At 41.1% G+C, this 23213-nt stretch overlaps 1 protein-coding gene and 1 long non-coding RNA gene across 2 annotated transcripts in view; both read right to left on the bottom strand.

Moving 5' to 3' along the window:
* Positions 1-23213, bottom strand: part of ALG14 (ALG14 UDP-N-acetylglucosaminyltransferase subunit) — a 103502-nt gene that overhangs the window by 40663 nt on the left and 39626 nt on the right. The window contains exon 3 of the mRNA XM_032247935.1: positions 15382-15513. Within this exon, the coding sequence (XP_032103826.1) occupies positions 15382-15513 (132 nt within the window). The remainder of the gene's footprint in view (positions 1-15381; positions 15514-23213) is intronic.
* LOC116529994 lies at positions 1916-15079 on the bottom strand. The gene is made up of 3 exons (XR_004259774.1): positions 14779-15079; positions 11729-11738; positions 1916-1926 (listed from the first exon to the last, which is right to left on the bottom strand). It is a non-coding gene; the product is annotated as an uncharacterized LOC116529994 (long non-coding RNA).

Raw genomic sequence — 23213 nt, forward strand, 5'->3', positions numbered from 1 at the left:
GGCAGCCTGCCGTTGCCAAGGCAACCTGCCATTGCTGAGGCAGCCCACCATTGCCAAGGCAACCCGCCACTACAGAGAGAGTCCGCCATAACAGAGGCGGGCCACCATTGCCGAGGCAGTTCTAACTACACCCATACAAACAGGACTGCAGGGAAGTTCACACGGCAGCTCAGCAAAGCCTCTACAGGCAGACAGTGACTAGGCTGCCTCCTTGCTGGGCAGAGCAGCTCTGAAGGAAAAAAAAAGAAGGCAGCAGCGTAACAGGAACTCATAAATAAAGCCCTAAATCCAGGGGACAGAGCACCTGGGAACAAAAAGTGGTTTATGAGTTCTGCTGCAGCAGACCTAAACGTACCTGCCCAGCAGCTCTGAATGAACAACAACAGAGCTCACAGCTCACCATTTGAGCTCCTATAAAGAACAGACTGTCTCCTCAAGCAGCTCCCTGAGCCCTGTATATCCAAAGAACCACCTCATAAAGGGGAGATCAGACTGACCCTAGGTGGTTATCCTTCTGGGACAAAGATAGCAGAAGAAGAAAAGTGGTAACAACCCTTACTGTTCAGCAGCTGCTGCAGGTGATCCCCAGGCAAGCAGCGCCTGGAGTGGACCTCAGCAGACCTACAGCAGAGGGGCCAGATTGTCAGAAGGAAAACCAAGAAACAGAAATAACCTCATCATCAACAAACAGAACGTCCACTCAAAGACCCAATCTGAAAGCCAGCAACTACAAAGATGACAGGTGGACAAGTCCATAAAGATGGGAAGAAACCAGCGCAGAAAGGATGAAAACACCCGAAACCAGAACACCTCTCCTCCTACAAGGGATCACAACTCCTCACCAGCAAGGGAACAAGGTTGGATGGAGAACGAGTGTGATGAAATGACAGAATCAGACTTCAGAAGATGGGTTATAAGAAACTTCTGTGAATTAAAAGAACATGTTCTAACCCAATGCAAAGAAACTAAGAACCTTGAAAAAAGATTTGACGAAATGCTAACGAGAATGGACAAAATAGAAAGGAATATAAGTGAATTGATGGAGCTGAAAAACACAACACGAGAACTTCACAAAGCATGCGCAAGTATCAACAGCCGAATTGACCAAGCAGAAGAAAGGATATCAGAGGTCGAATATCAACTCAATGAAATAAAACAGGAAGGCAAGAATAGAGAAAAAAGGGTAAAAAGGAATGAACAAAGTGTCGAAGAAATGTGGGACTATGTGAAAAGACCTAATCTACGTTTGATAGGTGTACCTGAGTGCCACGAAGAGAATGAATCCAAGCTGGAAAATACTCTTCAGGATATTATCCAGGAAAACTTCCCCAACCTAGCAAGGCAGGCAAATATTCAAGTCCAGGAAATACAGAGAACACCACAAAGATATTCCTCAAGAAGAGCAACCCCAAGGCACATAATCGTCAGATTCACCAGGGTCGAAATGAAGGAGAAAATACTAAGGGCAGCCAGAGAGAAAGGTCGGGTTACCCACAAAGGGAAGCCCATCAGACTCACAGCAGATCTCTCAGCAGAAACCCTACAAGCCAGAAGAGAGTGGGGCCAATATTCAACATCCTTAAAGAAAAGAACTTTCAACCCAGAATCTCCTATCCAGCCAAACTAAGCTTCATAAGTGAAGGAAAAATAAAATCCTTTGTGAACATGCAAGTACTCAGAGATTTTGTCACCACCAGGCCTGCTTTACAAGAGCTCCTGAAAGAGGCTCTACACATATAAAGGAACAACCAGTACCAGCCACTCCAAAAACATGCCAAATGGTAAAGAGAATCAACAGAATGAAGAATCTGTGTCAACTAATGGGCAAAACAGCCAGCTGGCACCAAAATGGCAGTATCAAATTCACACATAACAATATTAACCCTAAATGTAAATGGACTAAATGCCCCAATCAAAAGACACAGACTGACAAATTGGATAAAAAGCCAAAACCCATCGGTGTGCTGTATCCAGGAAACCCATCTCACATGCAAGGATACACAAAGGCTCAAAATAAAGGGATGGAGGAACATTTACCAAGCAAATGGAGAGCAAAAAAAAGCAGGAGTTGCAATTCTCATCTCTGATAAATTAGACTTTAAAGCAACAAACATCAAAAGAGACAAAGAAGGACATTATATAATGGTAAATGGATCAATGCAACAAGAAGAGCTAACGATCCTAAATATATACGCACCCAATACAGGAGCACCCAGATACATAAGGCAAGTTCTTAATGACTTACAAAGAGACTTAGACTCTCACACAATAATAGTGGGAGACTTTAACACCCCATTGTCAATATTAGACAGATCAACCAGACAGAAAATTAACAAGGATATCCAGGACTTGAACTCAGACCTGCACCAAGAAAACCTAATAGACATTTACAGAATTCTCCACCCCAAATCCACAGAATATACATTCTTCTCAGCACCACATCACACCGACTCTAAAATTGCCACATAATTGGGAGTAAATCACTCCTCAGCAAATGCAAAAGAACAGAAATCGTAACAAACAGTCTCTTAGACCACAGTGCAATCAAGTTAGAACTCAGAATTCAAACACTAACCCAGAAGTGCACAACTTCATGGAAACTGAACAACTTGCTCTTGAATGTTGACTGGATAAACAATGAAATGAAGACAGAAATAAAGATGTTCTTTGAAACCAATGAGAATGAAAACACAACATGCCAGAATCTCTGGGACACATTTAAAGCAGTCTCTAGAGGAAAATATATAGCAATAAATGCCCACATGAGAAGCAAGGAGAGATCAAAAATTGACACCCTATCGTCAAAATTGAAAGAGCTAGAGGAGCAAGATAAAAAAAAACTCAAAGTCTAGCAGAAGACAAGAAATAGCTAAGATCAGAGCAGAACTGAAGGAGATAGAGACACAAAAAACCCTTCAAAAAATCAATAAATCCAGGAGCTGGTTTTTTGAAAAGATCAACAAAATAGACAGACCACTAGCCAGATTAATAAAAAAGAAAAGAGAGAATAACCAAATTGATGCAATAAAAAACGATAAAGGGGATATCACCACAGATTCCACAGAAATTCAAACCATCCTCAGAGATTATTACAAACAACTCTATGCACATAAACTAGTAAACCTGGAAGAAATGGATAAATTCCTGGACACTTGCCTCCTGCCAAGCCTAAACCAGGAAGAAGCCGAAACCCTGAACAGACCCATAACAAGGTCTGAAGTTGAGGCAGCAATTAAGAGCTTACCACCCAAAAAAGCCCAGGTCCAGATGGGTTCACAGCTGAATTCTACCAGACATACAAAGAGGAGCTGGTACCATTCCTTCTGAAACTATTCCAAACAATCCAAAAAGTGGGAATTCTTCCCAAATCATTTTATGACACCAACATCATCCTGATTCCAAAACCCGGCAGAGACTCAACAAGAAAAGAAAACTTCAGGCCAATATCCATGATGAACATAGATGCAAAAATCTTCAATAAAATACTGGCAAGCGGATTGCAACAGTACATCAAAAAGCTTATCCACCATGATCAAGTAGGCTTCATTCTAGGGATGCAAGCCTGGTTCAACATACACAAGTCTATAAATGTAATTCACCACATAAACAGAACCAAAGACAAAAACCACATGATTATCTCAATTGATGCAGAGAAGGCCTTTGACAAAATTCAACAGCCCTTTATGCTAAAAACCCTCAATAAGCTAGGTACTGACGGAACGTATCTCAAAATAATAAAAGCTACTTACAATAAACCAACAGCCAATACCATACAGAATGGGCAAAAACTGGAAGCATTCCCCTTGAAATCTGGCACTAGACAAGGATGCCCTCTCTCACCACTCCTATTCAATATAGTACTAGAAGTTCTAGCCAGAGCAATCAAGCAAAAAAAGAAATAAAGGGTATTCAAATAGGAAAGGAGGAAGTCAAATTGTCTCTATTTGCAGACGACATGATTGTATATCTAGAAGACCCCATCGTCTCAGCCCCAAATCTCCTGAAACTGATAAGCAACTTCAGCAAAGTCTCAGGATACAAAATCAATGTGCAAAAATCACATGCATTCCTATACACCAATAACAGACTTAAAGAGCCAAATCAAGAACGAACTGCCATTCACAATTGCCACAAAGAGAATAAAATACCTAGGAATACAACTAACAAGGAACGTAAAGGACCTCTTCAGGGAGAACTACAAGCCACTGCTCAACGAAATCAGAGAGGACACAAACAGATGGAGAAACATTCCATGTTCATGGTTAGGAAGAATCAATATCGTGAAAATGGCCATACTGCCCAAAGTAATTTAGATTCAATGCTATCCCCATCAAGCTACCAATGACCTTCTTCGCAGAGCTGGAAAAAACCATCTGAAACTTCATATGGAACCAAAAGAGAGCCCGCATAGCCAAGTCAATTCTGAGCAAAAAGAACAAAGCAGGAGGCATCACACTACTGGACTTCAAACTATACTACAAGGCTACAGTAATCAAAACAGCATGGTACTGGTACCAAAACAGAGATATAGACCAATGGAACAGAACAGAGGTCTCAGAGGCAACACAACATATCTACAACCATCTGATCTTTGACAAACCAGACAAAAACAAGCAGTGGGGAAAGGATTCCCTGTTTAATAAATGGTGTTGGGAAAACTGGCTAGCCATGTGCAGAAAGCAGAAACTGGACCCCTTCCTGACGCCTTACACTAAAATTAACTCCAGATGGATTAAAGACTTAAACATAAGACCTAACACCATAAAAACCCTAGAAGAAAATCTAGGCAAAACCATTCAGGACATAGGTGTAGGCAAGGACTTCATGACCAAAACACCAAAAGCAATCACAACAAAAGCCAAAATAGACAAATGGGACCTAATCAAACTCCACAGCTTCTGCATAGCAAAAGAAACAGCCATTAGAGTGAATCGGCAACCAACAGAATGGGAAAACATTTTTGCAGTTCACCCATCTGACAAAGGACTGATATCCAGAATTCACAAAGAACTAAAACAGATTTACAAGAAAAAAACTAACAAGCCCATTCAAAAGTGGGCAAAGGATACGAACAGACACTTTACAAAAAAAGACATACATGAGGCCAACAGACATATGAAAAAATGCTCATCATCACTGGTCATCAGAGAAATGCAAATCAAAACAACATTGATATACCATCTCATGCCAGTTAGAATGGCGATCATTAAAAAATCTGGAGACAACAGATGCTGGAGAGGATATGGAGAAATAGGAACACTTTTACACTGTTGGTGGGAGTGTAAATTAGTTCAACCATTGTGGAAGGCAGTGTGGCGATTCCTCAAGGACCCAGAAATAGAAATTCCATTTGACCCAGCAATCCCATTACTGGGTATATATCCAAAGGATTATAAATCGTTCTACTATAAGGACACGTGCACACGAATGTTCATTGCAGCACTGTTTACGATAGCAAAGACCTGGAACCAACCCAAATGCCCATTGATGATAGACTGGACAAGGAAAATGTGGCACATATACACCATGGAATATTATGCAGCCATCAAAAACGATGAGTTTGGGTCCTTTGTAGGGACATGGGTGAACCTGGAAACCATCATTCTCAGCAAACTGACAGAAGAGCAGAAGATCAAACACCACATGTTCTCACTCATAGGTGGGTGTTGAACAATGAGAACACATGGACACAGGGAGGGGAGTACTACACACTGGGGTCAGTAAGGGAGAAATAGGGGAGGGACAGTGGGGGGTGGGGAGTTGGGGAGAGATAGCAAGGGGAGAAATGCCAGATGTAGGTGATGGAGAGGAAGGCAGCAAATCACACTGCCACGTGTGTACCTATGCAACAATCTTGGATGTTCTTCACATGTACCCCAAAACCTAAAATGCAATAAAATAAATAAATGGAAAAAAAATGTTTTGTAACGTGATACTGTTATAGGTATGTGGTGGTTGCACAGCATGCTGAATGCACTAAATGCCACTGAATTGTACACTGAAAAATGGCTAATGTTATGTTATGTGAATTTCACTTCAATTATAGAAATAAAACAACAGTACTCTGGTTAAGGTGCATGAGAAACTTTTTCGCTCTTGGGCAACAAGAGCAAAACTGTCTCAAAACTATCTCAAAACAAAAACCCTTAGCTCTACCACAACAAGAAATTAAAGTAAAGCAACCGCTGTGAAAATGTTTTGGAACATGATACTGTTATACGTATGTGGTGGTTGCACAGCACAGTGAATTTCACTTCAATTATAGAAAGAAAGCAACTGTACTCTGGTTAAGATGAATGAGAAACTTGCCATTTTCGTATGGTTGCTTTAATAAAGAGAATATTTAACACTTAGGAAAGAAGGAAGGAAGGGAAGGAAGGGAAGGAAGGAAGGAAGGAAGGAAGGAAGGAAGGAAGGAAGGAAGGAAGGAAGGAAGGAAATAGGGGGAATTCTTCTTAAGACTGAAAGTTTGCTTTACATAAGCTGCACTTGGTTTCCACAGAGAGAGGGAAATTCACCCCCTACCTTCTCCCAACCTCCAGCCCCTCCCAGTTCTGTTCTTCCATAGAAGTGACCAGTGGGGAATTTTTCTCTCCTTGTGTGACTTCACAGAGATGAATCATGGCTCCTTGAAAAACAGAAACAGGCAAGTTGGCTTAGGAATAATTAAACAGCAACAGACCAAGTTCCCTGAATCCAGGCACTGCCTCCACTAACAAGGCTTATCTATAAAATACTGTATTGTGTAAGCAAATCTTTTGAAAAATAGTATCTGGAGCTTTAAAGATGTGGACACAACTGATTTAAACATGTCACACCTGTCTTTAGAGAAAACTGATTATTTAGCCCACAAAAGCAAACCCATTTTCACAAACTGTCATCCATAAACATATTTTAAAAATTGCTTGTGTCAAAGATTTGTGTAAGTGGCTTAAATGTGAATTCAGGAAGACCAAGAATGCAAAATGGTATTTTGCTAACAAATGGAATTTGCTGCCCTTTGCAATTCTACAGCTGATTCCACTGCAGGATTTCATTTTTTATAGGAGGGAAGTTTTGACATTGTAAACATATGAAACTTATAAATCTGGTATTCACATTTCTTAAAAAAAAAAAAAAGATCAGTCACAATATGTTCTTTCCGTAATTGAAGGTCTTATCAGCAGAGAATTCTTGCTGTTTTTAAGTGTGTATAATACCAGTTCAAGCTCTCTAACCTGTTTCTGATCGGATCTTTTACATTCCTCACCCAATAATGCTAACATAGCTCTTTCAGTAAGCCATAATAGTGTTCGAAATTTGTAAGTAGTTTATGCATTCCTCTTATCCTCATCCTTGATTGTAAGGTCCTTTTGAAGAACATTTTAATAATTATTTGCCCATGTATCTTAGGGAAAATCTGTTAACCCTTCTGACTATGTGGAAAAGGCACCATTGAAGGTGAGAAGCAGCTTGGCTTACATCTGCTGTAAAATGCTTTCCTGGTATGAGTGGAATCTCAAGTTGCAAGCTAACAGGTAAAGAAGCGATAAGCTGGCCGGGCGCAGTGGCTGATGCCTGCAATTCCAGCATTTTGCGAGGCTGAGGCGAGTGGCTCACCTGAGGTGAGTGGATCACCTGAGGTCAGGAGTTCAAGACAAGCCTGGCCAAAAGGATGAAACCCCATGTCTACTGAAAATACAAAAATTAGCTCAGCTTGGTGGCGTGTGTCTGTAATCCCAGCTGCTCGGGAGGGTGAGGCAGGAGAATTGCTTGAACCTGGGAGGTGGAAGTTGCAGTGAGCCAAGATTGTACCACTGTACTCCAGCCTGGGTGACAGAGTGAGACTCCATCTCAAAAAAAAAAAAAAAAAAAGATAAAAAATTATGCAAGGAGAAAAAGAAGTCATTTAATTGCAAAGTATCAAAGAGTAAATGCTAACTGAAAAAGATACATTTACTGAATGACTTGTGGGCAGGGTAAACAAGGAATTACAAAGAAAGACCATGAAGGAAATGGCCTTTTATTTCTAGAGGCTGTTAGAAAACGCTCTCTGGGTTTTAATCTTTTTTCCCCTCAAATGAAGTAAAAAGTCCTAAGTGGTGGCCGGCTGCAGTGGCGCACGCCTGTCATCCCAGAACTCTGGGAGGCCAAGGTGGGCAGATGACCTGAAGTTGGGAGTTCGAGACCAGCCTGACCAACATGAAGAAACCCTGTCTCTACTAAAAATACAAAATTAGCTGGGCGTGGTGGCGCATGCCTGTAATCCCAGCTACTTCAGAGGTAGGAGAATCGCTTGAATCCAGGAGGCAGAAGTTGTGGTGAGCCGAGATCACGCCATTACACTCCAGCCTGGGCAACAAGAGCGAAACTGTCTCAAAACAAAACAAAAAACCCTAAGTGGTTCCACCACAACAAGAAATTAAAGTAAAGCAACTGCCGATGAAAATGTTTTGGAAAGTGATACTGTTATAGGTATGTGGTAGTTGCACGGCACCCTGAATGTACTAAATGCCACCGAATTGTTAACTGTAAAATGGTTAATGTTATGTGAATTTCACTTTAATCATAGAAATAAAGCAACTGTACTCTGGTTAAGGTGAATGAGAAACTTCTGCCATTTTCTTACTGTTGCTTTAATAAAGAGAATATTTAACACTTCAGAAACATGGTATCAAAAAAATTCTTAGAGGAATTCGGCAATTAAATCAGAGGAAGCAAGAGTTAACCAAGGAGCAGTTATACAATGTTTTTTTCCTATATTATTTTTTCCAGCCTACCTAAAAACTGTAAATGGTCATCATCAGGTTTTAATATCTTCTCTGACTCCTCCTTTCCTAATCTCTCTCCTATGCAGATTCTCTCTTTCAATATTTATTGAACTCCTACACGCCCCACGCTCTAGCATAGGTGCTAGGACTGCCGAGATGAGTGATACACCTCACCGTTCCCCAAGGAGTTCATGGTCTGTATTCAAATTTTTAAAACATCTCATGATACTTCCCTACTGACTCTAGTTACACAACCTTTAAAACTTTAAGGATCTCTCTTAACTTGGAGGGTGGCAGCCCTTCCTAGGCTCTCCCATTACATATTCAATTATCTGTGCTGTTTGTAACCCCTTCTTCTATTTTTTTTTTCCTAAGGTCAAAGGGAGATTTTAAAGATTCTAAACAGAAACATCACTTTCTTGATTTTCAAGTGCTGTACAAATAGAGCTGCTTCACATGATCCTTTAAAATAAGCACCAAAAGTCTGTGAAGCTGGGACTGGTTCTAGGAATTACTTACGCATCTAAGGTCATTTCAAAGGCTTCCCTTCTCTTCACCCCACCCTCTGTTCCCACCTCACCACCAGCACCTCCCATTACCCTCATCTACAAGGCCAGGTCTCTGGAGCTCACTGCCTTTGACCACATGAGTTCCTTCATCGAAAACCGTTTTGTTTTCATCCTGTTTTCCTTATTCTTATCCTCTCACAACTGAATTAGTTTTCATTCAACTTTCATTTTTGTTTTCACTGTGACCTCACAGCTATCCATTGGCTTTCACCTTGAAAGGAAGAATCCCCACCAGCCTCAAATCCAAAATGCGCCTGTGATGGGCTGGAACAGTGACAACTCAGAGTGACGCAGGCAAAGCAAAACGAGAGCAAAAATCGCAAGCAAAGCCACGCTGGCTTCTGCAGAGAGGAAAAACGTCGTGTTTGCCAAGTGGGAAAAAGTATCAATTTCGAAAGAAAAATCATTTTCAAGCTGCTGAGAGTCCCCCAAAATGGAGATGAATAAAAACAACTCAAAGCAATCTAACTGCTAATACACAACCTAATTTTGACACAGATGTTGTTCTGAACTCACTCAATGTGAAACAGAAGCTATAATGTTTAAACTAAATACCTCATTTATGGATGGAAGCAGCTACAGGTTTTCACTCAGCCAATGCGTCAGTGGCACAGCTGGTAATTTCACCATGCAGCTAGGAAAGCAGTTTGTCAGTCACAAGAAATCAGATATTTGGGAGGATTTTCACATCAAACCACTTCTCACAGTGGACTCTGACCATCATCAGATTCGCTAAATGCATGTACAGTTCAGGGCCTGTCCTTCTGTATCTTTAAGGAGGCTGCCAAATTTACAGCGGATATATGGAGCGGAAACACACAGTGGGAAGGTGTAACACGGGCATTATTCTAACGCATTATGGAGGACTGGGCGACAGAGGAGCAGGAACTGAAGAAACCTAAACAAATGGCTCCCAATTATGATTTCATTAATCTTGGAAAACATGAAGGAGTTGACAAGTGTGATCTAATTGTTTCTCAGTTGACTTGGCTTGAAAAACCTTACTCTTACTTAATTCCATTTACAGATAAGCATCTTGGGACAGCTGACCTTTTCTTTGTATAGCCAAGTTTCCATTGAACATGTTATAAAGTTTTTTGATCACCACAGAATATAACACCAGATGAAGGTCATTATACAAAGAGAATCAAATAAATAACAGTTAAGGAGAAAAAGTTCCCGTAAGGGTTCTGGCATATCAACAAGAAGTTAATTGCCTCTTAATATTTCAAATACATGTTAATTAGTAGGCTAATAAAAATTTTATATACTATACAAACAGTGATCATCTTGGTGTCACCTAGTTTGTGGCTCACCACAGAAAATACCTAATTAAAAAAAAAATCACAGTATCCTACTTATAGACAATAACCCACCATCCATGTTATCAACTTTTTTTTTTTTTTTTTTTGGGATGGATTTTTGCTCTATCCCCCAGGCTGCGGTGCAGTGACCTCAGCTCACTGTAACCTCTGCCTCCTGGGATCAAGCAATTCTCCTGCCTCAGTCTCCTGAGTAGCTGTGATTACAGGCACACAGCACTATGCCCGGATAATTTTTGTAGTTTTAGTAGAGAGGGTGTTTCACCATGTTGGCCAACCTAGTCTCGAACTCCTGACCTCAAGTGATCTGCCTGCCTCGGCCTTCCAAAGTAGTGGGATTACAGGTGTGGGCCTCCACACCTGGCTGTCAACTTTCTACTGCTATGAACTTAGACATTTCACAGCTCAAACTAGGTATGGAACCTGGAAAAAAATGACTAAATAAAATAATGGCCTTCTTTCATGCAAAGCGTGAGTGAGTGTAGATGTAATAAGTACATCTAAATTTGTCATGGTGAATTAAACCAGCTTCAGGCAAAGAAGCAGAGTATTAGGCTGAAATGGTCTATTTCTTTTCAATTTGTTATACAAAGAGAATCTGAAATTTATTTTTTACTTGATCAAAAATTAAATTAGGTTTCGTTTTTGTATGCAGAGCTCTTTCCTTGAGTTATTTGATAATGGCCAGGGTGGAAGGAAGCCAGTAACCAAACACTGCAGACTTGGGGAGCCCTCCTGGTTTTTCAGACTCTTAATAAAGTCTGACAAGAGCACCAGAGTAGGGAGTGGGTGTCTTTGTTTTTGTGATGACTCACTTTATCCAGTATTCATTCATCTATTTTTAAGTCATTCCACAAATATGTGGAAGCTTTTCTAGAAAGGGACCATGGAAAATGCAAAAATACTTGGCCTTTACCCTGGAGAGCTTTATAGATCTTTTCCCCCCAGAATAAGCGGTCCTCCTACTTTAATAATCAGCAATCTCACAAATTAAATTTTCTCTTCCTCTCTTTGAAACAAACCAATTCCTTTTCAGGAGTATATTTTCAAGAGAATATGAGACTAGCCTTCTCACTCTAAGACTGACTCAGAGACTCCTACTTATAGAAAAAAACTAAAGACACAATAGTGAAAAAATCTTCAGTCTTCAAGATACAAAAGAGTACCAGCAAATAGAATATTTAAAATTCATTTTAATGTGGGATCAATGTTTACTTTACATTAGCAGAAGAACATAGAAGAGATTATGAAGGGCTGAGATCAATCAGGCTATTTAGACATAGTTTTAGAAGGGTTAACAAAGTGTTCCATGACTCTTTGGGCAATCAACAGAACCATTAGAAAAACAGCAGATATAGAAAAACTCAGCAGCATTATCAATCAACAGGATCTCATAGACTATTATATGCACATTCTTTTCAAATGCCCAAGGAATACTCAACAAGACAAACCATATCCTGGATGAAAAAAACTGAATATATTTTAAAATAGAGTATGTTCTCTGATCATAGTGAAATTGAACTAGAAATCAATAACAGAAAGATAATAGGGAAAATCTCCCAACACTTGGAAATTAAACCAAACACTGTATATAATCTACGGGTCAAAGATGAAGTCTTGAAGAACATAAAAAATACTTAGAACTGAATGAAAGTGTAATATATCAACATTTGTAGGATGAAACTAAAGCAGTTGCTGAGAGGAAAATGTATAGCATTAAATGCTTGTATTAGAAAAGAATAAATATCTTAAATAAACAACCTAAGTTGCAATCTTAAGAAACTAGAGGTTGGGCACGGTGGCTCACGCCTGTAACTCCAGCACTTTGGGAGGCTGAGGTGGGAGGATGGCTTGAGCCCAGGTGTTCGAGACCAGCCTGGGCAACACAGTGAGACTCCGTTTCTAAATTTTTTTTTTTTTTTTAAATAAAGAGAATCTTGAATACTAGAACAGGCTAAAAGTACTTTAATGTATGCTGCAGAGAGGAAGAATGATTTCTGATTTAAATAGGGTCTTCATTTTCTATGGAATTAATCTGTATTTCAAGTCTACTTGTTATCTCTTTACTCCATTTTTCCTGAGGCGAAAGTATATGCTTCGTGAGGAGCTGTTTTATTCAATCCTTAAAGAACCTCCTGCATTAAAGATATTTTTCAAAAATACTAGATAACTTTTTAATTGAGCAAGTTAGCTAATACTGGTGGAATCTAATACATTTCTAAAGAAAACTGGAGTTATGCTACACTGACAAGCAACATAACCTTGGTTACGTAGGTCTCTCTGGCATGGGCAATTTCATGGATGTTCTTAAAGTGAACATGAAGACTTTAACTTCTTGATTTGCATGACTTTTATGGGATTTTCTGGGTCAAGTGAATAGTGAGCCATTTTCACAGATCACCTCAGGCCATTTAGAAGTGGAGCTGTGTTTTACTTTTTTTTTTGAGACAGAGTATCGCTCTGTCGCCAGGTGCCAGGCTGGAGTGCAGTGTCACGATCTTGGCTCACTGCAACCTCCGCCTCCTGGGTTCAAGCAATTTTCTGCCTCAGCCTCCTGAGTAGCTGGGACTACAGGCATGTGCCACCATGCCCAGCTAATGTTTTGTATTTTTTAGTAAAGACAGGGTTTCACCATGTTGGCCAGGACGGTCTCAATCTCTTGACCTCATGATCCGCCCGCCTCGGCCTCCCAAAGTGCTGGGATTACAGGCATGAACCACCTCGCCCGGCCTGTGTTTACTTTTATACCTCGAGTGCACAGTATAAATCCTGTCATAGAGTAGGGTTCTAGTCAGGTTTCATCATGAGATTACAGGTATTCAGTCACATCTTCAGGCTCTACTTCTAATTCTAGCTCTGTTGCTATTTCCATCATCTCTGCAATTACTTCTTCCACTTGAGTCTTGAACCTCTCAAAGTCATGCGGGAGGGTTGGAGTATACTTCTTCCAAACTCCTGTTTTTTGACATCTTCCCATAAATCAAGGATGTTCTTAATGGCATCTAGAATGGTGAATCTTTTCCAGAAGGTTTTCAATCGACTTTGTCCAGATCCATCAGAAGAGTCACTATCTATGGCAGCTATAGCCTTACAAATGTTTTCTTAAATAATGAAACTTGCAAGTCAAAATTACTCCTTGATTTATGAGCTGCAGAATGGATGCTGTGTTAGCAGGCACGAAAACATTAATCTCCTTGTACACCTCCACTGGAGTTATTGGATAATTAGGTGCATTGTCAATGAGCGGTAATATATTGTATTTTTTAAAAATAAAAATCATCCAGCCCAAAAATGTCAAGAGGAGTAATATTTTGAAAGGAAGCTTTGTCTCTGAGTAGTAGTTCTCAATAGTGGGTTTAAAATATTCAATAAACCATGCTGTAAACAGATGTGCTGTCATCTAGGCTGTGTTGTTTCATTTACAGAGCACAGGCAGAATAGAATTAGCATAATTCTTAAGGGCCCAAGGATTTTCAGAATGGTAAATGAGCACTGGCTTCAACTTAAAGTCACCAGCTACATTAGCCCCTAACAAGAGATTCAGCTGTGTCCATTGAGACTTTGAAGCCAGGTATTGACTTCTCCTCTGTAGCCATGAGAGTCCTGAATGACATCTTTGAATCTAAGGCTGTTTTGTCTATATGCAAAATATGTTGATTAGTGTAGCCATTTTAGTCAATTACCTTAGCTAGATCTTCTGCATAAATTGCTGCAGCTTCTACATCAGCTTCCGCTGCTCCACCTCGCACTTTTATGCTATGGAGATGGCCTCTTTCCTTAAGCCTTAACCAATCTTCTTTGCTACCTTCAAACTTTTCTTCTGCAGCTTCCTCACCTTTCTCAGTCTTTACTGAATTAAAGAGAATTAGGACCTTGTCCTGAATTAGGTTTTGGCTTAAGGGAAGGTGGCTGGTTTGATTTTATATCCAGACCACTCAAACTTTTTCCATATCAACACAATGAGGCTATTTTATGTGCTTATCATGAAACCAGTGTTTCACTGGAATAGCACTTTTAATTTCCTTCAAGAACTTTTCCTTTGCATTCACAACTTGGCTAACAGCCTGTTGCAAATGGTTTCCTCACTAAGTTTAGTCATTTCTAGCTTTTGATTTAAAATGCAAAACATGCAAACACTACCTTTCACTTCAACACTGAGAGGCCACTGCAGGGTTATTAACTGGCCTAATTTCAATATTGTTGTGTCTCACAGAGAGGGAAGCCCAAGGGGAGAGAGAGAGAGAAAGACAGTGGATGGCAGGTTGTTGGAGCAGTAAGAACACATACATTTACTGAGTAAGTCTTATTAAGTTCACAGTATCCCCAAACAGTTACAACAATAACATCAAAGATTACTGGTCACAGGCTGGGCGTGGTGGCTCATGCCTGTAAATTAGCCAGGAGTGGTGGTGGGTGCCTGTAATCCCAGCTGCTCAGGAGGCTGAGGAAGGTGAATTGCTTGAACCAGGGAGGTGGAGGTTGCAGTGAGCCAAGCTCACGCCACTGTACTCCTGCCTGGGCGACAGAGTGAGACTACATCTCAGAAAAAAGAACTGATATTTATTTCTTACAGTTCTGGAGCCTGGGAATTCCAAGATCAAGGCACCAGCCAGTTCTGGGTCTTGCGTACTACTTGGCACACTGATAAATGGTAACTGTTTAAGAAAACAGTATGTCCTGTTACTAAGGAAAGATCTACAGGGAGTTACTTTCCCCCTCCTTAGTGATGGTCTTACTTACCAAATCTGGCTTCACCTGGTGAATCAGAGGGAGGGACAGCCACATGGAGTGCAAGGTGGTAAACACCGTGGAGGGCCAGGACTGCTGAACCTCACGGCTTCTTGGAATTCGGTGAATGTAGTATTTGGTATACTAGAAGGAAATAGAAGGAATCCAAATCAATGGAGTCACTGATACCTACAGTTAACAGCTGTAGGAATTGAAGTGCTTTCTTGCTTATTTTAAATTTTCATTTTAACCCTTTTTAAATTAGAGTTGTAAAGCCTATCTCATGCCTTATATAACACATCAGATGGGATCACACATGACAAAGAAGTTCCTATGATTAAAAAAATGTTCAAGTCAGTTTGAACAATAAATTGGGGGAAGTTTCTATAAAGTATGTTTCAGGTAAATAATTTAACCTGTTCATATACGAAGAGTTCTTACCAGTCAATATATAAGACAGGTAACCTAGTATCAAGATGGGCAAAGATGGACAGATAACTCCAAACAGAAGAAATACAAGTAATGATAAACATATAAAAAGATGGCTAACAATTAAGCACAACAGAAAACAAGTCATTTTCACCAACCTAGTTGGCAATGACAATGGATACCCAGTGTTGTTGAGAGTGTAGGGAAACAGTCATTCACATTCCCTGGGTAAATACATGGGTACAACTTTTTGGGAGGGCAATCTGGAAATATCTATCAGAACTTTAAATGTGTTTCCCTTTGATTCAGCATTTCTGCTTCTGGAAATATATCCTACAGATTACCCCACTATATCATTGTTTGTGTTTGTGGAAACTGAAACTAGACCAAATGTTCTCCAGTAGGGAATGGGGAAGTGCATATAGTAAAATATATGGAGATATTAACAAATGACATAGAACTATTTGAAATCATATGGAAGATATCCTAAGACACATTAAGTGAATCATTCAAGTTGGAAGACAGCATGTTTAATATAATCCAGCATCAATTAACAAAATACTCATATGCAAACACACACACATTAGTATTTGTTTGTTTGGTTTCTTTTGAGACAAGGCGTCACTCTGTTGCCCAGGCTGGAGTGCATGGTGCAATCACAGCTCACTGCAGCCTTGACCTCCCTGGGCTCAGGTGATCCTCCCACCTCAGCCTCCCAAGTAGCTGGAACCACAGGCATATGCCAGCACACCCAGATCTTCTCACTTCAGCCTCCAATAGCTGGGACCACAGGTGTAAGCCACCACAGGTGTGAGCTAATTTTTTTGTATAGACAGATTTCGCCATGTTGCCCATTCTGGTCTTGAACTTCTGTGTTCAAGTGATCTACCCACCTTGGACTCCCAAATTACAGGGTTGAGCCACCACACCTGGCCCATGCATTAGTATTTGTATTTTAAAAATCTGGAACTGGGCTGGGCATGGTGGTTCACACCTGTAATCCCAGAACTTTGGGAGACCCAGGTGGGTGGACCATCTGAGGTCAGGAGTTCAAGACCAGCCTGGCCAACATGGTGAAACCCCATTCTCTACAAAAAATAGTCGAGTGCCTATAGTCTTAGCTATTTGGGGGCTGAGGTGGGAGAACTGCTGAATCTTAGAGGCGGAGTTTACAAAAAGCAGAGATTATGCCACTGCACCCTAGCCTGGGCTACAGAGCAAGAGTCTGTCTCAAAAAAAAAAAAAAAAAGAAAGAAAGAAAAAGAAAAAAATCTAGAACTGGAACTACATACCACAAATTATAGAGGATGATATTATAGGATATTTTCATTTTTCAGGTCAGAATATCTTTGAATATGTTTGAAATTTACAACAAGAAAGTGATATTATTTTCATAATCAAAAGAAACCAATGTATTTTCCTTGAATCAAAGTTCCAGGTATACTGGTTACCTATTTCTGTGTAACAACTACCTCCAAACTTAGCAGTTAAAACCACAGGTATATTCTGTTTCTCCTAGTGTCTGTGGGTCAGGAACCCAGGAGTGGCTTAGTTGGGTTATTCTGGATTACAGTGACTCATGAACTTGAAATCAAGTGGGTGGCTGGGGCTGCAGTCATCTGAAGGCTTGACTGGGGCAGAAGAATCCACTTCCAAGGTGGCTCACTCATTTGGCTGGCCATTTAGTGCTGATTGTGAGTTGGTATCCTTAGTTCCTTGCCAAATGCATCTTTCCATAGGGCTCCTTAAGTGTTCTCATTACACAACAGCCAGCCTCTCAAAAGTAAGTGCTCTGAGAGAGGGCAAGGCAGAAACTGTAATGTCTTTTATGACCTGACCTCAGAAGTCACATTTTGATATTTCTGATAGTTTGATGTTAGTTACACAGGTCAACCCTATTTGATACGGAAGGGGCTACACTGGAATGTGAATACCAGGAAGTGAGAATCACTGAGGGCTTTCTTGGAGACTGGCTACCACACAGTTAAGTCAGAAAGTAAAGAACTGAATATTTAATACATTCTTCCTCTCCCTTTGGCCTTGAGAAACAATATGTTCCTTGAGAAAAGAAGAATAGAAAAGCTTTTTTCTAAACTAGTGAAAAGCATATAACTACTTTTTGCACTCAGAAAAAGGTGTGATATTGCGTTCGGAGGGTTCTATTATGCTCCAAGAGGACACAAGTGCAGTTCTTATAGGCTCAGCACAAAGCGAAAATGGAAACGTGTGACCACCCTGCTTCTTCGTATGACGGCAAAGAGTATTTTCTCCTCTCTCCATGGCATGCCAGAGTATAATGGGGGATCTGGGCTCAATATGTATTCACTATTTTTATTTATTTATCAATCTTTTATCAAATCAATGTTTTTTTTCCCCTTCCAAAAGCTTAAGGTACTAAATATTGAACTAGAAATTAATACCAAGTAGTTTCCAAACTATAAACTGGACAGAAGCAATAGCAAATCGTTTGAGGTTTATGCTCATCTAATTTGCGGAGATTATTAATTGAAAAACAGGTAATAGGCTAAGTGGTACTGTAGAGTCAAAATCCTTTCTCAGAGAAACCTTTTGGGTCAGAAGTGTTTGGATAGGTAATATGGTTTATACACCATGTATTATATACTATCCTCTTTTGGAGTTTGGGAAAGAAATAAAACACACTAGTATTTCTGCAACAAAACGTTAATATTCACAGTAAACAGGATAAATAAAGACTATGCTGATTCAAATCAGGTTTTGCCGTTAAATTAGCTTGGGACAAACTGGAATTTTTTTTCCAGTTTTCAGAGCTCTTTAGGATTTCAGACTAAGGAACTGTGGACCTACACTACAAACTACATTTGAGTCCAGTAAGATATCATGTCATTGTTATCATTGTGATAAAAATAATTCAGTAGAATTCCATCATAGAAGTTTTTTGGCTGTTACTTCCACCAAATTGTGTGGCCTAATTTCAATATGTATAATATTTTCTTTAAAAAAGCATGGGTGTTTATTATGTTCCTTTAATTTTTTCAAGGCTGTGAGTATATAACTTTACAAAGAAGCGGCAATGAACAGTATTTCTGGATTACATCCAGGCACTGTCACAAGGGACTGGAAAGGTGATCAGTTTGATTCTGGCTCCTCTGATTTTATCTTGGCTCCAAGGACATAAATATCCAGGCCTGATAAGGCCTATGCAAAAGTTTCTGGGGCTGGAGATAGCTTTCCTAGACCTGGACATGGAAGAAAGTCTACATCTCATCCTTGGCAGCAGGCTGAAGCAGCTAAGAAAATGAGTTTAGGAAGTCCCAGTCCATTTTCAGAAGAACAGAAACTAGTGCAAGCATGTTCCAGGATGGGAACGGAGGAACCTCCAAGATATAAAATAGAAAATCAGGCCTGAGGGTAGGGCAATAAGACAAGTAACTAACATTTGATGAACTATCTCTCTCTCTCTTTTTTTTTTTTTTAAGAGACAGGGTTTCACCATGTTGTTCAGGCTGATCTTGAACTCCTGACCTTATAATCCACCTGCCTCAGCCTCCCAAAGTGCTGGGATTACAGGCGTGAGCCACCGTGCCCGGCCAAACTCTCTCTCTCTTTTTTTTGAGACAGAGCCCTGCTCTTGTCACCTAGGCTGGAGTCAAGCGGCGTGTTCTCGGCTCACTGCAACCTCCACTTCCTGGGTTCAAGAGATTCTCCTGCCTCAGCCTCCTGAATAGCTGGGATTACAGGCACCTGCCACCACGCCTGGCTAACTTTTGTATTTTTAGTAGAGATGGGGTTTCACCATGTTGGCCAGGGTGGTCTCGAACTCCTAACCTCAGGTGACCAGCCCACCTCCGCCTCCCTAATGCTGGGATTAAGGATTGAGTCACCCTGCCTGGCCTGATGACCTCTCTTTTGATCTGTGGATGTACCATACAAGGTGCCAACTTCCCAGTCTCCAGACCAGAAGTTTAGCTGGGAGGGGAGTCTCGGTTCCACTGGTATGCTGGAGCTAGCTCAGCCAGTGACCACATGCCTACAGTGACCAATCATCTAGATTGCAGAGGATGGTCTTGGTTTACACCTATTGTCTCAGCATAATTATTGATAGTGCCCCATCTGCTCTCAGAAGTATCAATTTAAATGATAAAGCACATGGCTATCCTAGGGCAGGGCAATGAAGAGCCTCTTCCAAGTTAGAAAGGAGGATACTTATTCAGTACAGCCTGAAGAGTCAATATGATGGGAGAATCTGCATCAATGTCAGGGATGAAAGTTGAAGTGGTAGCTGGAAAGAAAGCCAAGCCGGAAGTCCTAACCATGACATGAAGGTGACTGGCACAGGACAGGAGAGTCCATCTGGTGTTCACTCTCTGAACTAGAGAAGCCTCCACTTCCAAATCCTATCCAATCTTTCTCACATTATTTTCTGGTAGTAAGTTCAAGTAACTAAATATCCTACCAAAAAGAGATTGCTCTATAAAGCCGAGTCTTCCCCTACACATCCCCCCACCATTGTGGCATATCAGTTCGCCTCAGAGATATCTTTCCTGGCTAGCCTTTCTAAAATAACACTATCCTTCCCTTCCCACACCCCCACGTACACATATTCTTCCCTCCCCCATCACCAAGCCTTCTGTGTGCTTTAAAATAGCATCTACGATACTGGCATATTATATACTTATTACGTATTGCTTTCTCCTCCATTACAACATAACTTACACAGGGAAGCCAGGAACTTTTTTTTTTTGAGATGGAGTTTAGCTCTTGTTGCCCGGGCTGGAGTGTGGTGGCACGATCTCAGCTCACGGCAACCTCTGCCTTCTGGGTTCAAGCAATTCTCCTGCCTCAGCCTCCTGAGTAGCTAGGATTACAGGCACATGCCACCACACTAATTTTTGTATTTTTAGTAGAGACAGGGTTTCACCATGTTGGCCAGACGGTCTCAAAACTCCTGCTCTCAAGTGATCCGCCTGCCTGCTTCAAAAACTCTCTGTCCCACTGTTTTTGTATGAATCCTGCTATGCAGCCATGCAGATAACTAGACGGGAACCTGGGTCATCCTGACGGGGACAGTATCCTCAGATCAGCTATGACTGACATAAACTGGGTGCTGGGTTACCTGACGTCCTGTGTCACTTAAAGGAAACACTGGCAGCCAGGCTGTGGCAAAATCTTAAGAGAGTGTTTATTATTTTGCACAGTTTTAGAAAATAATCAAATATATAAAGAAGTCAAGGAGGAAAAATAATCAATACAAGGCTTGTATTCTGGCCTTAAAAATTCATTTGAAGACCAGGGAATGAGACAGAGGTTTAGACAGCTACAATTCAGGCCTGCTATGAGTTGGGCCAGGAATTCCCCAGGGGTTCCGGCATCTGGATAAATCCAAATAAAGGCATCTTTATAGACATAGTGTTTGCTAGTCTGTCCCTTTGCTCTAAAAGAACTGTTCCTGACCCAGCTTCATGTCCTATAATGGGATGTGAGGCACAAAAGATGCCTGTTTCATCTTTTTTGTTTGTTTGTTTTTTGAGACGGAGTCTAGCTCTGTCACCAGGCTTGAGCGCAGTGACGCAATCTCGGCTCACTGCAACCTCTGCCTCCTGGGTTCAAGTGATCTCCCTGCCTTAGTCTCCCAAGTAGCTGGGACTACAGGCATATGCCACCGCGCCTAGCTAATTCTTTGTATTTTTAGTAGAGATGAGGTTTCATCATGTTGACCAGGAGGGTCTCGATCTCTTGATCTCATGAACCGCCCGCCTTGGCCTCCCAAAGTGCTGGGATTACAGGCGTGAGCCACTGAGCCCAGCCCCGCTCCATCATTTTACCACTCCTGCCTCCCACTCCCAGGACTACCATTTGGTTCAGGAGTAGCGACATGACCCAAGCAGGGCCAGTCCTTTCCTGAATTCTTATAGACCAAGGGAAAGTAGTTCTTCCCTGTGGGAACACTGGGGGCTGCTAACCTGGATCTCAATCCATTCCACTGGGGCTGAGAAGCACATATGGATATATATTTTTTTGTATTTCTCTATACACTAGGCCTTTCTATAGTGACTTAAAACTGAACTATCACATTTGCTACCACAACAGGCTACTCCTTCTGTATTCTCAAGGTAGCAATCAACAAATAAACAGTAGAATCTATCACAGGTTTCCTTCTAGATATGAAGATCTATGAGGTTGCCAGGGACAGAAAAAAGGAGAGCAGGTTGTCCTCATGTTTCCTTCTTCCAAAACCTCTACACACATTCCACAGCAAACCACTTACTCCACATGTCCCAGCTACTACGACGGTTCACGTCATTACCAACTCTCACCTCGACTACTTCAACGGCCCCTTAACTACTCTCTTTGCTTCTCCTCTTGCTCCCCTACAATCTATTCTTTATAGAATTGCCAGACCCTTCTGTTTATAATGCAAAGCAGATCCTTTCACAGTCCTGCTTTAAAACCCCACAAAGGCTTTCCACTGCACTTCGGATAAAGTCCAAATGACTTCCAGTTGCTCCCAAGGTCCTATGTAATCTAGTCCTGGCTACCTCTCTAATTCCTCCTTGTTCATTCACTTGAGCCACACGGGTCTTCTCTCTGCTCTTCGAATGTGTCAGACCCACTCCTGGCTAAGGGCCTTCTCTGCTCATTCTAACCAGTTTGATTTGCCCCCAGACTGTCTCACCGCTAGCTCCTTCCTGCACATCAGGCCTTGTCTGAACATTACTCACTCAGAGAGGAAACAATTCTTCCCCAAACATGTGGTCTCTCTCTACGACACTCTTTTATTTTACCATCTTCATAGCAATCACCACTACCTCAAATTAATATGTTCATTTATGTGTACATGTGATTGTATATACTCTGCCTTTCTTCCTGGGATGCAAGCTCCATGAAGGGAAAGGATTTCATCTTGCTCACTGCTATAATCACACTGCCCAATGTTTTGCACATCACGGGTACTCAGTAAATAACTTGCAAAACAGACAAATGATGATCATTATAATTTCTTTTTTTTTTTTTTTGAGATGGAGTTTCACTCTTATTGCCCAGGCTGGAGTGCAATGGTGTGATCTTGGCTCACTACAACCTCCACCTCTTGGGTTCAAGTGATTCTCCTGCCTCAGCCTCCCAAGTAGCTGGGATTACAGGCATGTGCCACCATGCCTGGCAAATTTTGTATTTTCAGTAGAGACGGGGTTTCTCCATGTTGGTCAGGCTGGTCTTGAACTCCTGACCTCAGGTGATCTGCCCGCCTTGGCCTCCCAAAGTGCTGGGATTACAGGAGTGAGCCATGGCGCACAGCTATCATTATAATTTCTAGAAGTCTAGTCTATGGTCTATGCTGGGGGATGGTGATGGGGAAGATGCTCGCTCTAACCTCATGAGATCTCAGGGTTGTAAGAGACATACTAATCCAACTTTCTCACTTCACAGATGAGGAA

This window comes from Sapajus apella, unplaced genomic scaffold, assembly GCF_009761245.1.
Source record: "Sapajus apella isolate SASKATOON/1434 unplaced genomic scaffold, GSC_monkey_1.0 scaffold64, whole genome shotgun sequence".
In the NCBI taxonomy this organism is placed as follows: domain Eukaryota; kingdom Metazoa; phylum Chordata; class Mammalia; order Primates; family Cebidae; genus Sapajus; species Sapajus apella.